The sequence below is a fragment of the Pelodiscus sinensis genome, chromosome 24 (genome assembly GCF_052426305.1).
Source record: "Pelodiscus sinensis isolate ZL-2025 chromosome 24, ASM5242630v1, whole genome shotgun sequence".
Lineage (NCBI taxonomy): Eukaryota > Metazoa > Chordata > Testudines > Trionychidae > Pelodiscus > Pelodiscus sinensis.
The window spans coordinates 4,804,923-4,821,122 of NC_143075.1; the positions used below are offsets into that span (position 1 = coordinate 4,804,923).

Here is a 16,200-nt window from a genome sequence, read left to right on the forward strand (position 1 = left end):
TCACCAACTAAAATCACATTGCCAGACCAGAGAGTGCCAGGCTAGAGTGGTTTAACCTAAATATGAACTAGAATATGAATGACGAGCTTCTAGAACCTGCCCACTATGTAATTAATAAATTAATGTTTCTAAAAAATAACCCCACAAGAACAGCTGTAACATTCTCATTCTAGGAGTGATGGGTTTTTTCCTATACACACGTTCATGATAGAAGAGTGTACAGTGCACTCATTATAACTCTATATAATAATATGTGAAGCCATTTATTTGTTCACTAGGATCCAAGCTGACAATATGGTAATTTTTAAAAGCTCGGACTAGAATAGAGAAGTAGTGTTTATTTCCTCACACAGTAAATGGGCGATGTTTATGACTCCCTTTCTCTTCTAGGCCTCCATTTGGCTCCTGTTGTGAACGCTCCCACCCAATGAGTGCCTCTATTTCTGTGTTTGTTTCTGGGTGGTTGGTTTCTACCCTGTCAGTGTGGTGTGGTGGCTGTCTTGGTGCCAGGAGTGGGATACCATCCAGCCGCCAGCTCCCCTTTAGCAGTCATGAACTGCAGCTCACCTGCAGTGTTGCGAGGTGTTTTGAGTTTGCAGACATCACTCAAACACACCCTAGTCATTCCTTCAGTTAAAAAGAATCCACAGAAAGTGCCCTACATTATGAACATGAGGCGGTCAAAGGGACCCTCTTTCTTCCAAGATGTATGTTCCAGGGAACTGTGCAGGGGTTTCCTGTTCATTCACCACACTCTGATACTTAGGCTGATAACACCTCACAGTCTGGAAAATGCAGGGAATCGAGCCAGTCTTCACTCAGTGGGTCACTTTGTAATAATCCCTGGCCCTTGACCGTGTGCCTGCTTTCTGTGGTGTTTTCACAAGTACATGAAAGTAGCTCACTCCGCCAGGGCTCAGGCTGGATAAATATTTACCCTGCAAAGTCAGAGGCTCTGCTATGACTTGATCTTTGAAATCACATGGTTTTTATTAAGCCAACATTCTTGACAAGTCTTACAGGACTGGCTTTTTGAGGGCTGTAGGAAAGTGTGTAGTCTGCAGCAGGCCTCGCTTATCCAAAACCTTCATTTATTCTTTAGCTTTCTTCTTTTACAAACCCCCAGCTTGTGCACCCGTCAGGAAGAGAACGTTTCTCCTTGTTACATGAAAGTCTGCGAGGTCAGGTATGCCTGAAGGTAGAGGGGCTATGTGTGAGAGAGAGAAATGTGAGAGCAAATTAAGCGATAAACCAGCAGATACACTGTTGGCTACATGCGGTGGATCCTCCCTGGCAGCAGGCAAACCGTGGCTGATTTGGAGGTTGGTTCAGAGCTGGATGCGTATGTGTAAACACTCTGTTAAAGGACAGCATAGCAACCTCTATTTGTAGATGCAGTTAGGAAATCGAGCACCTCACTCAGCGATGGGCAGTCCAGGCTAGTGAATGGGCCGCATCAGTAGTCCTCCTTCATCCCAGTGGGCTGCAAGATCGTCGTAACTAAGGCGATCTCCTGAGATAGGATAGTTTTACTCATTGTGCGTGCGCACCTAACATTTGTGGAGTGTGCGGATTGAACCATAAAGCTTTGATTGGCTGCAGACAGAGCCCATGGCTCTCACAATATTGTGTGCAACTAGCACCCACCTCACTTCACATGCCCCTGCTGTACAGGCGCAGAAGTGAAAGTGAGCAGGGGCGCAAGGGGGCACAACTCTGGCAGGAGCTGGCTGAGCTGTGGCAAAAGCCAGAAGGAAGCATGTTAAAGAGCTGGCAGGGACCCGGGTTGCAATAGGAGAGTGTCTGTAAGAAAGTTTTAGTTACTGTTACCGCTCTACATGCAACCATGCACTACAAGGTCTATGACACACAGCTGAAAAGTTCTGATTCCATCCAGCAGAGTGCAGTGGTGCAGACAACATGCAAGTCACTTTAGCAACACCATCAAGAAACAAACTCTGTGGATGAAAAGCAGCAGAATCTGTCAACCTTGCACATGCGCCACAGTAAACATGTCTCATGAACCGCACATAGAACCCTGATGGGCTGCATGTGGCCCTCGGGTTGCAAGTTGCCCACCACTGATCTAATTGGCAAGGGAATGTTTCCTAGTTGTTATACAAGTTGCTGCCTGCCAAGATATTCAGTGTCCTGTTTGACCATCACCATATTCTAATGAATTGGTTACTAGTTGTGGGCCTGTTGTCTGCACCTCTGCACTCTGCTGGATGGAATCAGAACTTTTCAGCTGTGTGTCATAGACCTCGTATTGCCTGGTTGCTGAAGGACATTTTCCCCTATTTCAGATATGTAGGAGCTTGGGCTTTTGGAGCAGGCGAATCTGGATTGTATCTCAGTGATATTCTCAATGACCTGGGCCCAGTAGCGGTGTCCTAATCCAGGCAAAACTTCCCTTGAGTTCATGGGATTTTTATCTCTGTGGGATCAGGTCACTTTGCATGCATGGGCTGCATTCCAGTATGGGATTTCTTTTGGTTGCAGCACAGAAAAGTCTCAGTGCAGCTAAGGCACCAAATTCCTGCATTTATAGAAAATATCATAATGAAACAAAGAATCTGTATATACATTTTAGAGATGTGTGTGTCCATCTGTCTGTGTGTCTGTCTGCAAGCCCATTTGTTCACAATCTCATCCTAAATGGTAAGAGCTAGGACCACCAAATTTGGCAGGCAGCTTCCTCTTCTCCTAACTTAAAGCAAGGTCAGGGTTTGGTTATGCCAGAAAAACAGGAAGTGACTGGAATGGGACAGTTTTCCATAACTTAGAAAGGGAGGGGCACAGAGAGGAGAGATGCAATACTGAGAGTGACCACTGCAGGCAGCAAGTGCAGCGGGGGAGCTATACTGCAGAGTGACCACTGGGGTACCACCAAGAGAGTAGGCAGGAGGGCTGGGGCTCCGCCATCTTGCCTGCCATCATACTGGGTAAATAACCCCCCTGCCCCGAGCCCTCCCCACCTGGGACCCCCTGGCACCTCTCAGGAGGCCCCCCCTAAGAGAGGCTGGGGTCCTGGACCAAGCTGCAGGCCAGGGATAGCCTCCCGAGCCTGGCCACCTGGACAGCCTGCAGTCCTTGGAGGGGGTTTTGCAGCCTGGGCCCCCTGGGAGGAGTCACCCTCTGGGGAGCGTAGCCCTGGCCCCCTGGGAGGTCGCTGCCACTAAGCAGCACCACCCTTGCTGCCATGGGTGTCCCAGTAAGCTCTCACCCTCCTCCCGCCAGCCTCCTAGCCCCATGGCCTGAGTGCTACACCCCTATGTCCTGCCCTGAGCTTCCCACCTCCTGCCGTGAGCCTCCCCACCCCGAACCCTGTGCCTTGAGCCCTGCCACCCTCTACCCTCACCCTAGCACCTTCAACCCCCTGCCTGTTGTATATTGGGTTGTAGATATAGATCTTGTTGTTATGGTAACTGAGTACGTCACTGGGGTCAGCCCAGCTAGTCTGGGCTTGTTCTGGTGAGTTCTGTGCTATGCAATAAAATGCACACTTGCACCTACTCCAGCTCTCTGCCTTTCCACTGATTTCTTCCTATGCTCGGAAACTCCCCACGACATAACACTGCCCTGAGAACCCCCCAACCCTCCCATGCCCCTGCCCTCACTCCTGCACCCCCACTCCCTTTTTATTCTACCAAAAGAGAGAGAAACTGCAAATAATGTCTCTTCACATGCTCTGTCTATTGTTTGAATCACTTCCCTCCTTTTATTAATACAAACTTCTTTTCCCTTCATTTTTGAAAAAAATAGTCATTGAACTTAAGCCTGGCCGTTTTCCTTTTATTTGCCACACAAACCCCAAACCCATCACTTCACTTACAGACCCGAGCAACCCCGGGTACATCTGCTAGTGAGTAATAAATGCAGTGTCCAAATGGCATATGAGGCTGAAGGAAACATGGAACATATATTGGTTCCTACTGGCGCTCTGAGCCAAGGTATCCAGGAGCCTTGCAGTCCAGCGCCGCTGTCAAGCTAACTCGAGGAAGCTGTTGGCAACACCCGGGAGCAGAAGTGCAGTGCCAGATGGGATTCTGGAGCCAGAAAGAGCATCTTGTGATGAAGTTTCTAGTCGAAAAATATCAGCCCAATTCTCGGAATGCTTTCCTGTCGCCACAAAACCCACAAAACGGTTGATTCATCAGCGGTCCTGACTGCAGCACATCCTGTCTCCCAAGTTCCATGATGGGTTGCCGTTAACCCCGAAGACACAAAACCTGTTGCTGCAGAGCTCAGACTACAAACAGGGTAGCCTAGGGAGAGGACAAACGCTCTCCTAGCTCTTTGTTTGGGTTACTAGTCCGTGTTTGTAATGGGTAACCCTGTCCCCTCTCGTTCTTTCAGATAGCCCCTCCTTTGTGCCCTGTAGATGTTTGCTCCCGGTACTTTTTACAAGAATTCATTCTGCAAAGCAGAGGTGCGGCAGGTCTTTTAGGTTCCTGCAACGTGTAAAATCTGTGGGAAAGAGTTTACCCGGGGAAAAGAGATAACAACAGAATGGGAAGGATGGCAGTTTAATATTTGTAGCTGTCTAGGTAGCAGAGTTACATCTGTTCAATCGGGGCGGTACATTTTGCCTGTCTTCCAAGACTCTCTAAACACTTTACAGGTGTGTTTGCCAACACAAGCTCTTATGAAGCCCGTTTCATTGGTGGTTAAGTTGCTTCACCCAGAGTGTAAATGAATGAACCAGTGTCGCACAGTGAGACAGTGACTCATGAGTCACTCGCCAGGACTCATGGCGCGCCCTTCCCTGCTCACCCCACTAGGCATAACTGCTCCCCTCAAAAAATGCTTCAGCTCCCACACTCACCATATAAACTAGACAAAGGGGCCTGGAAAGGCCCAGCTGCTGCCTAGCCCAATTTCCCTGGTGCAGGAGCAGAGGCAGAGAAAGCCACGGGCTGTCTTCCGAAGGTCCCTTTGCAAGCTCTAGCTCCAGTGTGGTGCTGACCTGTGGGGCAGAGAATGAGCCTCAGCGCCATGCAGGTGAGATTCTGGGGCACGTTGCCACCTATAAGCAGCCAGAGCCAGGCTGTTCTACCCTACATAGCCCGGCGGCCACATAGCAGCTGAGGACTGGGAGGGGGCACAATTGTTAAACTCACCTTCCCTGGAACTGATGTGTGTGTGTAATGCCAGCAGCCCCCAGTTGTCTGTGAGCAGAATTGAACCTGGGACCTCTGGAGCTTAGCGCAGGAGCCTCTACCCCCTGAGCTAAAAGCCAGCTGCCATGGAGCTAAGGCTGTAGAGCAGGCTCACTCTTCTCTCTCTGTAAGTGGTCTTGGTCCAGAAGGTGAGTGGGTGGCACGTGTGTGCACAGCGAAGTGTAGACTCTCCCCCGGGCTGACAACTCATTGTGTGAGCTGTACCAAGATGGTAAGAAACTCTTGGACATTGTCCTCGTTTTCTGTGCTGCAGTAGCACAGCCCAGGGTGAAGCAGCTTTGGCACAGAAGGAAGGAAAAAGAAATGGAGAGATTTCTCCTAAAGAAAGGAACAAAGTCACCCTATCCTGAAATTACCTCCCGTCCCCTGCTTGGCAATGGAGAGGCTGATGGCAAACTTCTCCCTGTCCTTTTCTGCTGCTTCAGAGAGGGTTTCTTTTTCTCTGGGTTTGGACTCCATAGCAAACTGAGGGATTTGCTTTGAGCCAATTGCTTTCTTTGGCCTGGGATGCTGAGACGGTCCTTATTAGCACTCAACATGCTGCTGGAGCTTAGATTACACATTGGAAGCCTATTTGGATCATTAAGAGTAATTTAGAAGAACTCTTAAGGAGAGCAGGGATTTAAGTGATTGGACGGGAGGAGTGTTTTAAATTTTTGTGTGTGGCTAAAGTTGCACATCCAGCGCATGCCTAGAGTTTTGTTTTTCAACCCCCATGTGTTGTATGGCCAATGTAGACCGATGTGTTTGAAGATTTTTAACCCTTGCTGTGAACAGCGGCGTTTAACACTTAGGGTATGTCTACACTACCACCCTAGTTCGAACTAGGGTGGTAATGTAGGCAACCGGAGTTGCAAATGAAGCCCGGGATTTGAATTTCCCGGGCTTCATTTGCATATTGCCAGGCGCTGCCATTTTTAAATGTCCACTAGTGCGGACTCCGTGCCGCGCGGCTACACGTGGCACGGACTAGGTAGTTCGGACTAGGCTTCCTATTCCGAGGAGTAACGGTAGTTCAGAATAGGAAGCCTAGTCCGAACTACCTAGTCCGTGCCGCGTGTAGCCGCGCAGCACGGAGTCCGCACTAGCGGACATTTAAAAATGGCGGCGCCTGGCAATATGCAAATGAAGCCCGGGAAATTCAAATCCCGAGCTTCATTTGCCGCTCCGGTTGCCTACATTACGAACTAGGGTGGTAGTGTAGACATACCCTTAGACATTTCTTGGAGGTGAAGGCTTTGTGTTAAGCGGCAGGGGACAGAGCCCATGTTCACAGCTTTAATTAAGAGCAATTGTATTTAAAGAATGTCCCTATTACCTTTGATGGCAAGCCGGGTGGACATGAAAGAAAAAACATAGTGTATAAGACATTGAATGAGGACCACAGATTCGTTCCCTGGCTCTACCACCAACTGGCTAAGGTTTGTGGCATTAGGTGGTGATTCAGCAAAACGCTTACGCATGTGTGTGTAGGGCAGTTGCCTCCATGGTTCTACCTAGTGGCTTCAGGGTGGCCCTGGGAGCAGCTCTGTGCCTCAGTTTCCCTGTTCTGGAATCCCCAATAACTCCCCACAAGGTTTCCAAGCACAAGGAGGGTTAATTAGTTTCAGGAGGCCCATAAGCATAATCTGGAATTCCCCCAGAGTCCCAACAGTACATAGAATCTGGCAAGTCTCAGCAAACCAGTGGTCACCAACCCGTTTCGGATGAAGAGCCAAGATCCAGCGCAAAGAGCTGTGGCAAAAAGTTGCAGAGCACGTGATACTCAACATGACATTGGCTTTGGCAGGGTCATCACAGAAAGGTTGAGCTAGGGAAAGCAAGTAGGAATGGGCATTGGTTTTAGTGTGACTTGGTAAAGAAATGGATTAATAATTCAGATAAGGCCGGTAATGAACCTGCCTCCCCTTCACCCACTGCTTTGTGAGATGGCATCCTAAAGAGGCCCAGGATAAATAGGCCTTTCCTTTAAGGAAAAAAAAGAGGAAGCTGTTTACTTCTTAGTTCCTGCCATTCCCTGAGCTTAAATTAAACCAGTCTGCTTCTTTTTCCAGCCTCTCTTAGTGCTGGCATCCGAGATGCTAGTCAGCGTAGTGTGGGTGGTATATATTAACGGCAACATGCTGTTACGGCTTTGATCCTCTCCGCCATAAACTGCTTCATGCTGAATACGCCAGGGGTGCCAATCAGTCCATTTTCTGGCTCCTATGCCTCTTGCCAGACAATGACGTCTGGCTCCGATTACTTGTACCGGGCCAGAATGTACCCGGCATTTCGTCCTCATGTCCACTGTCAGAATGTATGACGCTCAGATGGGATTATTAGCCTTTCATTATATATTTGCCAACCCAATCTACTGCACTTAGGGGGGGAGATTGAGAGGAAATAAAATACCGGTAAGAGCTCAACATTCCTGCTTCTTCACCTTTTGGCTTCTCTTCCTGACTTTTCCTCAAATATTTTGAGTTGGCTTTTGCAGTATGGTGTCACGGCACTTCACAACCCGCCATCACACCATATTTGGGTCCAGTGCCACGGAAAAGTCATGGCAAAGACGTGGTAGCAGTTTGTCCAAAGGCTGTCTTTTAAAAGGCTTTTTGTCAAGGAGGACTTGCCATTTAGTTGTTTGCAATGTTCCCACTATTTTTTCCATCCAGGCGCAGAATAAATGTTGTTATATGCACCAAGGCACGTGTGAATGTGCACCACCAATGAAAACACACGCTGCCAGCTGTGGGTGGCTGTGAGCACTCTACTAATCAGCTGTGTGATACCTGAATCTCTCCTGGGTGGCTGCTCAAAATCACAGTTTACAAGGAACACTGGTCACTTTCACTAGTTGCTTATATCCAATGTTGCCTATAATGACCGAAAGTGATTGCTGTCTGACAGTGGATGGCCGTACATGTCATATCCTGGAAGCTTCACTCTGTCTCATTGCATATAATTGTCCCCATCACCATAACAAAACCATGATCGCAATTGCTAGCATGTAGCATCTGATCGGCATGTCTCAATGGGCAGACCAAGGACTAAATGAACGTGGGAGATTGGACCTGATTTTGTTAGCTGTAGAGGCGGTCCTTTCACATCTGCTTTGATAAGCCCACACTGATGTTGTCCATGTTATTGCTGCTGTGTTGCTCTCTTCGAGCACTTGACTGTTCTGGGCTGCCAGTGCCGTGCGGTGTTGCTGTTCAGATGAAAAGAGACAAGAATTTTGACTTGCGGTTTTTAATCTTCAGGAGTCTGGTGTACGGCATTGGTGGGTCACAAAGGCAACTCAGACTCCAAACTCTAATAAATAGTTTCACAACATGAGTTTGTTTCAAACTTGAGACGTCTTATGGATTTGAAACTTTGGCCTTGTGTTTCTCCCATAAGAGGAAATGTGCTGGCTGAGTTTAGCATTATTTTAGTGATTTTTAAAAACAAGAACTATAAAGAGGCTTTGAATATGTCTGTATTAAACATTTTAATATACCAGAACATTTCAAATGGCTACCACCCAGCTCTGTTATAACTCAAGTGATGTAAGTATAACTCTTCAGTGATGCCATCTCAGGACAATGAACACAGGCGGATAGTTCTTCCTCCAGTGTCGTGCAGCATTCTGCAACATTTTGACTCAATTAAGTCAGTTTTATTCCCCCAAAATGTTTAGTTAATCAGAAACTCATGTTTGCCTTGATGCAAATGGAAGTTCAAAGTGTTCTGTATCAGAGAGGTCTTGAGCTCTGGGTTGAGCAGATCTGCTTTGGGGAATTGTAGAAAAATCAGAGCATTTTTGTGGTTTTCCATGTGCGCTGTGGATCACATGCCTGCACAACCACAGTAAAGACTATTGGGGTATCGCTAACATTCTGGTAAAAATAGACTGGTGTAATCAAGCAACTTTCAGTACTTAATCAGTCTCCTTTGCTGCAAGAGAAACTGTTCGAAATGATAGCTGATGGGCAGCAAAAAATGATGCAGGTTCAATTGGGGCTAATTAGGAGGGGGAAAGAAAGGCATTGAACAAGTCAGAGAGGTTTGTTTCCATCCTGCAAAGATCCAACCTCAGAGGTCATTTTTCATAGCTGAGCCAAAGAGCTGTACTGTATGTGACTTCTAAAAGCTGTGAATTGTCGATGGATATAGCTTGTTAGCCTTTTTTTCTGGGCATAGACCTCTGACCTTCTTTCCATCTCTTTGTAACCCTTTCTATGGGAGTAGGACTTTTGGTTTCAAAGCAAGCTCAAAATAACAAATGAAAAATCCATTTACAACGGTGGGGTGTGCTGAATTTCCCTTTGACTAGGTCATTAGGGGGCATTACAGGACTCCTATCCCACTCAGAAGGGGGAGGTGGCCTATGACACCCCAAATCAGGCTAAGTGGGAATTTGCATATCCTCTTTCAAATCTTCGCCGTAGTCTAGACATAGCCTTAAATGAACACTCTGGCTACGTCTAGACTGGCAAGATTATGAGGAAATACTTTTACCAGAAAAGTTTTTCCATTAAAAGTATTTCCGCAAAAGAGCGTCTAGATTGTCAAGGATGCTTTGCGCAAAAAGCGCTTTTGCGCAAGAAAGCTCCGATGTCTATTTAGGCCATCGGGCTTTCTTGTGCAAAAAATGAAGGTGCCTGTCTACACTGCCCTCTTGTGCAAATATTCTTACGCAAGAGGGCTTATCCCTGAGCGGGAGCATGAAAGTATTTGTGCAAGAAGCACTGATTTTGTACATTACAAAGTCAGTGCTCTTGCGCAAATTCAAGCAGCCAGTGTAGACAGCTGGCAAGTTTTTGCGCAAAAGCAGTTGCCAGTCTAGACGTACCCAGTATGTTGGGGAAGAGTCAACGTCAGAGCTCCCTGTAAGATGAGCACTTGGGAAGTCACCCAGTAGAGATTCAAATGCCGCCCCAGCTGATAAACAGAGCGCCCACAGCTAACAGCATGTGTTTCTACTGGTGGGGCAAATCCACATATGCCTCAGTGCACATAACAGTTTATTCCACACATGGATAGAAAAAATAGATGGGAACACTGGTCAACATAGCTTTTGTAAAGGAAAATCATGCCTCACCAGACTGTTGGTTTTTTAAAGTGGGTCAACATACATGTTGAGAAGGGTGATCCAATGAATCTTTGAGAATTGGATTTTCAGAAAGCCTTTATTTCTTCATTCAATGCACAGTCAACCTGTGGAACTCCTTGCCAGAGGATGTTGTGAAGACCAGGACTTTAACGGGGTTCAAAAAAGAAATATATACATTCATGGAAGATAGGTCCATCAATGCTTATTATCTAGGATGGGTAGGAATGATGCCCCTAGCCCCTGTTTGTCAAAGGCTGGGAATGGGTGACAGGAGAGGGATCACTTGATGATTGATTACCTGTTCTGTTCATTCCTTCTGGGGCAACTGGTATTGACCACTGTCAGCAGACAGGACACTGGGCTGGGTGGACCTTTGGTCTGACTCAGTATGGCCATTGTTATGTTCTTATGACAAGGTCGATCATCAAAGGTTCTTACATAGTGTAAGTAGTCATGAGATAAGAGGGAAGGTCCTCTCATGGATCAGTGGCTGGTTGAAAGACAGGAAACAAAGAGTAGGGCTAAATAGTCAGCTTTCACAGTGGAGCGTGGTAAGCGGTGAGGATCTGTACTGAGGCCACAGTTCTGACTCAGTTTGGCCATCTTATGTTACTCTATAAGGGTAATTCGCCATCTTGGGGAGTAGGCTAATTCAGGAACCTCAGTGGAGACTTCCTGGCATCCCACATCATACGAGCTGTTTTTTCTTATAGCCGAAGCAGAGCCATTTTGTTTTGTTGTTTCCAAATTCCTCAGCACAGAGAGGTGAGTGACTTGCACAGGGCCCCACAGAAACTTCACGGCATGGCCAACAGTAGAGCTCAAGAACCTGGCTTCTCAGTGCCCTGTGTGGTGTTCCCTGTCAGCACATTTCTCGGCACAGCTCTGTGTGAACAGGACGATACCTGAGTGACGTTGATAGCGGTAGCCCTAGCAATAAGGTGGATGGTTAAACAAACCTGCTAACTTCTGTGTGAAGGTCACAATTTCAAAGCCGCAAGTTGGAGGTTAGGAAGTGGGATTTATGTGCAAACCTGCAGGTGTGGCTTAGAACATACATTCCAGAGTCCGGGAAGTAATTTGTTGGCTTTCCCCTGTATCATCAGAATGTCCTTATTTTGCATGTCCAGTCCAGCAAGTGAATTTTCTGTATCGCTTTGCCATGAGGAAGCATTGGGATATGCTGTCGATGCTCATTGACTGTGGACAGTAATTACTGACTTAAACTGACTGGGCTATTGAACCTGCAGTCAGTGCGTTTGAGCACAATTGCAAACAGCCTGTCTCCATTCCCTGCCCACTGCTACTGCCACCTGAGAGGGCGGGATTAGTGTTTATAAAGCTTGTGAACTTCCCTCCCAGGTTGCTTTCTGAATTTAGCGTTTGAAGATGGAATTCAAGAAACGTCCTGGCTTGTGTTCCTTTCCTGGAGGAGCTGGGAGCTGTACCAGGAACTCTTTCTGCCTAGTAAACAGTGTTTTTCAAGATGCTGACTCACGCCGCGGCATAAAGTTGCTCTCATCATTGAAGAACAGTGCGCTGGGTCTGGGTGTGCTGCCCCGAATGCCTTCCTAGCACAATATTAGAGCTGTTTCTTAAGAACTTTAGAACATCAGAACGGCCAGATTGGGTCAGTCCAAAGGTCCATCTAGCCCAGTATCTTATTTTCTGATAGTGGCCCATGCCAGATGCCCCAGAGGGTGTGAACAAAACAGGAAATCATCAAATGATCCCTCTCCTGCCATCCATTTCCAGCCTCTGACCAACAGAGGCTAGGGACACCATTCCTATCCATCCTTGCTAATAGCCATTGATGGACCTAACCTCCATGAATTTATCTAGTTCTTTTTTGAACCCTGTTAAAGTCCTGGTCTTCACCACATCCTCTGGCAAGGAGTTCCACAGGTTGACTGTGCGCTGAGTGAAGAAAAACTTTGGTTTGTTTTAAACCTGTAGCCTATTATTTTCATTTGGTGACTCTTAGTTCTTATGTTTTGGAAACAAGTAAATAACTTTTTCGTATTCACTTTTTCCACACCAGTCAAGATTTTATAGACCTCTATTATATCCTCCCTTAGTCTCCTCTTTTCTTAGCTCTTCTCTTGTATATTGAATGCAAAATAGTTGCTTAAGAGAACAACAGTCTGTGTCTATATAGCACAGTTTAAAGATTCACCAGGAACTGCCAAGGACTGAATATGCCCCAGAGTTTGGAAGTTTAATTAGCCAGTCTGATTCCTGCTGTATTTGTAAATCTGCATATCAGTGCCTGTATTTTGCCCTGGCTCTTGCAAAGCAAACTCTCGTGTATCGCTTGTTAACTTGCTGTAATCATTGGCTTTCCTAGCTGTGAACACCTGTGCCATCAGCAACGGTGGATGTGAACACGACTGTGTGCAGCTGACCCTAACCCAGCATCAGTGCCAGTGCCGGTACAATTACCAGCTGACAGAGGATGGCAAGCACTGTGTCCGTAAGTCTGCTCTGAGCACGTGGAATCAATTGTGAATTCACAGGCGCTGTCCCTCCCATTTGTCTTTGCTTCCCCAGGTTGTAGCCACAGCTGGATGGATTTCAAAGCTCAGTGCAGTGGGAATCCCACATGAGGAGGGCCATTTTTAGGATTTAGGGGGAGGGGAATCCTGTTAAACTGGTGCCCCTATGGCTGACGGCAGCCAGAGGAGGGGATCCTGCACAGTGCTATTCAACTGGTGCAGCAACGTTACCTGGGTAGGCACTATCTCTGAAATGGCTTCATGACCGCTTGACTGGCTCTTTCCCAAGTTCGATGTCCTGCCAGTAGCTGTGGCAGGCTTTGTCATTTTTTAAGTTCACTAGATCCTCTCTGGAGGAGGCAGAGCCACAGAACAGGGCTAGGAGGAGGCAGATGGGTGCGTGGACATTAAGGGTGTGTCTAGGCGACATGGTTCTGTCGCCAGAGCCATGTAGATTAGTTTACTAGACATACCCAAATGAAGCGGCGATTTAAATAATTGCCGCTTCCTTTACATTTAAATGGCTGTCGCGCTGTGCCGATGAGCTGTTTGGCGGCACAGCGCTGTAGTCTGGACGCTCCACGGTCAACATCAAAGGCATTTGTCGACCTCCCCGTTATGCCTCGTGGGATGAGTTTACCGGGGAGGTCGACAGATGGCTTTTATGTCGACCGCGGAGCATCCAGACTACAGCGCTGTGCCGCCAAACAGCTGATCGGCAGCCATTTAAATGTAAATGAAGCGGCGATTATTTAAATCGCCACTTCATTTGGGTATGTCTAGTAAACTAATCTACATGGCTCTGGCGCCAGAGCCATGTAGTCTAGACACACCCTAAGACGCAGAGGTGCCCCAAATTTCCAGGTGCCCTGTGTAGCTGTGTGTTCTGCTTATGGGTAAGGACGGCCCTGTGCATGATTCTTCCCATGTTCCCTCTCCCATTCCTAGAGCAGAACCCGACATGAAGCGGGTAATGATGATTTCGAGAGTAGCTTGTGTCGCTACCCGAACACAAACCAGTCAGGGGAAGGAGGGTGGGGGGAGGAGAGGTGCCACCCCAGCAGGCTCAGACGTGGAGCAGATCAGTAGTTGCACTGTAGTGGAAGCTGGTGCCACTGGAAGAGAAAACCCTGCACTTTCCTGCTGCTCTAACCAGGCCTCCTGATGCAGGGGCTAAGGGGGCAGTTGCCCGGGGTTCTGGCAATTCAAAGGGGGCCAAAGCCTCCGGCTGCTGCTGCTACTTTGAATTGCCGCTGGAGTGCTGCTCCACACGGTGCTGAGGGCTTGGGAGGCTGCGTGTGGCGGTTTGGGCGGTGCTAAGGGCTGACTGCCCTTGGCCCCGCCCCTTCCACCCAAGGCCCCACCCCTTCTGGGGTGGAGCCAGCTCCCCACACACGTTGTTTTGGGGCCCAGGGTGGCTGTCGGCCATGCTGGCCCTAACACAGTTTTAAGGCTGTCCTGCCTGCCCTGCCGGGGAGGGATGAAGCTTGAAGGGGGAAGGAACAGAAGCTCAGGCTTCTCATTCATAGTATTTGGCATAAGTTCAGAGAGGGGAGGTCTTTGTTGTGGAGCTGCTGGGAGAATAGGACTCTTTGGGACCTGATACATGGGGCTTCCGGTGCTATTTCACTGTTGCATATCTGCCTGGCTCCTGGAACTGGTCAGAATCAGCTTAGTTCTCCATTAAAAAAAAAAAAAAAAAAAAAAAACCCTGGAAGACATGGGCCCTACTTTTCCTTCCTGATCCTTGCACAGGGATGGTCCTACACCGTGTTCTGCTAGAAAATGCTTCCTTTAGGTCAGCTCATTGCTTTGCCAGGACCTTGGACTAGGCACACCCTTCTTCTCAGGTGAGGCACAAAACCAAGGTCCTGCATATTCCTATTTAGCGCATAAGAATCCCCAGAGCTCACCTCCCTGGCTGTCCTGGCCTAATTACCACTTACTTGCATTCTGACTACCAACAACTCCCCTAGTGATTTCAGGCAGATATGATGGTGGCCTAAAATGTGCAGTGTTTCTGTTAGCCGTTGAATACCTGCCATGCTTCGCCCCAGAAGAGTCGTGCTTTATCGGGGGAAGGGCCTGCGGTGTACATAGAGTCAACAGACTTGGGGATCGTGTGGGGCAGTTGATGTCATGACCGTCTTGCACCCACATCCCATGGGGCAGGCAGGCTCTGCCAGGGACTGCTTGGTAAATGCATCTCCAGAGAGTCCTTGAAAGATTCAGGGATCACTTGGAGCATTGGGCCAAGTCCAGGGCATCCCTCCCAGGGAAGGAGAAGCTTTTCGGCCCGGAATGGTGCTTCTCTCTTGTATTGACAGTCGTATTAAATGAGCGACAGGCTCTCTCTGATATCCATGACCACTCAGTGCTTTGTTCTTCCACTCGGCTCCTGCCAGCAAGAGCAAGGATCTGGCTGAGATGGTGTTCGCTTGCTCCCTGCTCTGTTTCTGCAGTGAGGAACCCATGTGCTGATCGGAACGGAGGCTGCATGCACCAGTGCCAAAACCGCCGGGGAGTAGTTCACTGTGAGTGCCACCCTGGCTACAGACTGGCAGCGGATGGCAAAAGCTGTGAAGGTACGGTTCCCAAAAAGTGCCTTGTAAGGAGAGAGACACGGCCTTTGTCCTGCTCTGCAAACTATTGCTAATGTCATTGGAAAAAGTTCAGAAAAGGGCAACATAATGATGAGGGGTTTGGAATTGATGCCATATGAAGAGAGATTAAAAAGTCTGGGTCTTCTCAGCTTAGAAAAGAGGAGACTGAGGGGGGATAGGATAGAGGTCTATAAAATCATAACAGGTGTGCAGAAAGTGAATAAGGAAAAATTATTGACTTGTTTCCATAACATAAGAACTAGGGGTCACCAAATGAAATTAATAGGCAGCAGGTTTCAAACAAACCAAAGGAAGTTTTTCTTCATGCTGCCCAGAGTCAACCTGGGGAACTCCTTGCCAGATGATGTTGTGAAGACCAGGACTTTAACAAGGTTCAAAAGAGAACTAAATAAATTCATGGAGGTTAGGTCCATCAATGCTTATAGCCAGAATGGGTAGGAATGGTGTCCCTAGCCTCTGTTTTCAGGGGCTGGAAAGCGTCAACAGGAGAGGGATCACATCTGTTTCTGTTCACTCCCTCTGGGGCACCTGGCAGTGGCGACTGTCAGCTGACAGGGCTAGATGGACCTTTGGTCTGACCCAGTCTGGCCGTTCTTATGTCCATGCATGTTAGTCCAACTAGCCAGTCTAACACAGTGACGAAGGAACCTCAAGCTTTTCCAGAGGTTCAGATCAGGAAAGCATCCAAGATTTCCTGTGATTAGCTGAAATCTGTCCGGCAGCCGTACTTCACTGCAGCAGGGTAGGCAGTCTCCTGTGAAGAGACGAATAGTGCCTGATTTCCAGCCCTTCTCTTTGCCGGCGTCTCGGCTTATGGT

The 16,200-nt window shown here is 48.0% G+C and overlaps 1 protein-coding gene across 4 annotated transcripts in view; it reads left to right on the top strand.

Annotated features, from left to right (window-relative positions):
* The window catches only part of MEGF6 (multiple EGF like domains 6), a 287,060-nt gene that overhangs the window by 207,136 nt on the left and 63,724 nt on the right, over positions 1 to 16,200 (top strand). For all 4 annotated transcript variants that reach the window (XM_075906529.2, XM_075906530.2, XM_075906531.2 and 1 more), the window contains 2 exons: positions 12,611 to 12,736; positions 15,221 to 15,343. In XM_075906529.2, the coding sequence (XP_075762644.2) occupies positions 12,611 to 12,736; positions 15,221 to 15,343 (249 nt within the window). The remainder of the gene's footprint in view (positions 1 to 12,610; positions 12,737 to 15,220; positions 15,344 to 16,200) is intronic.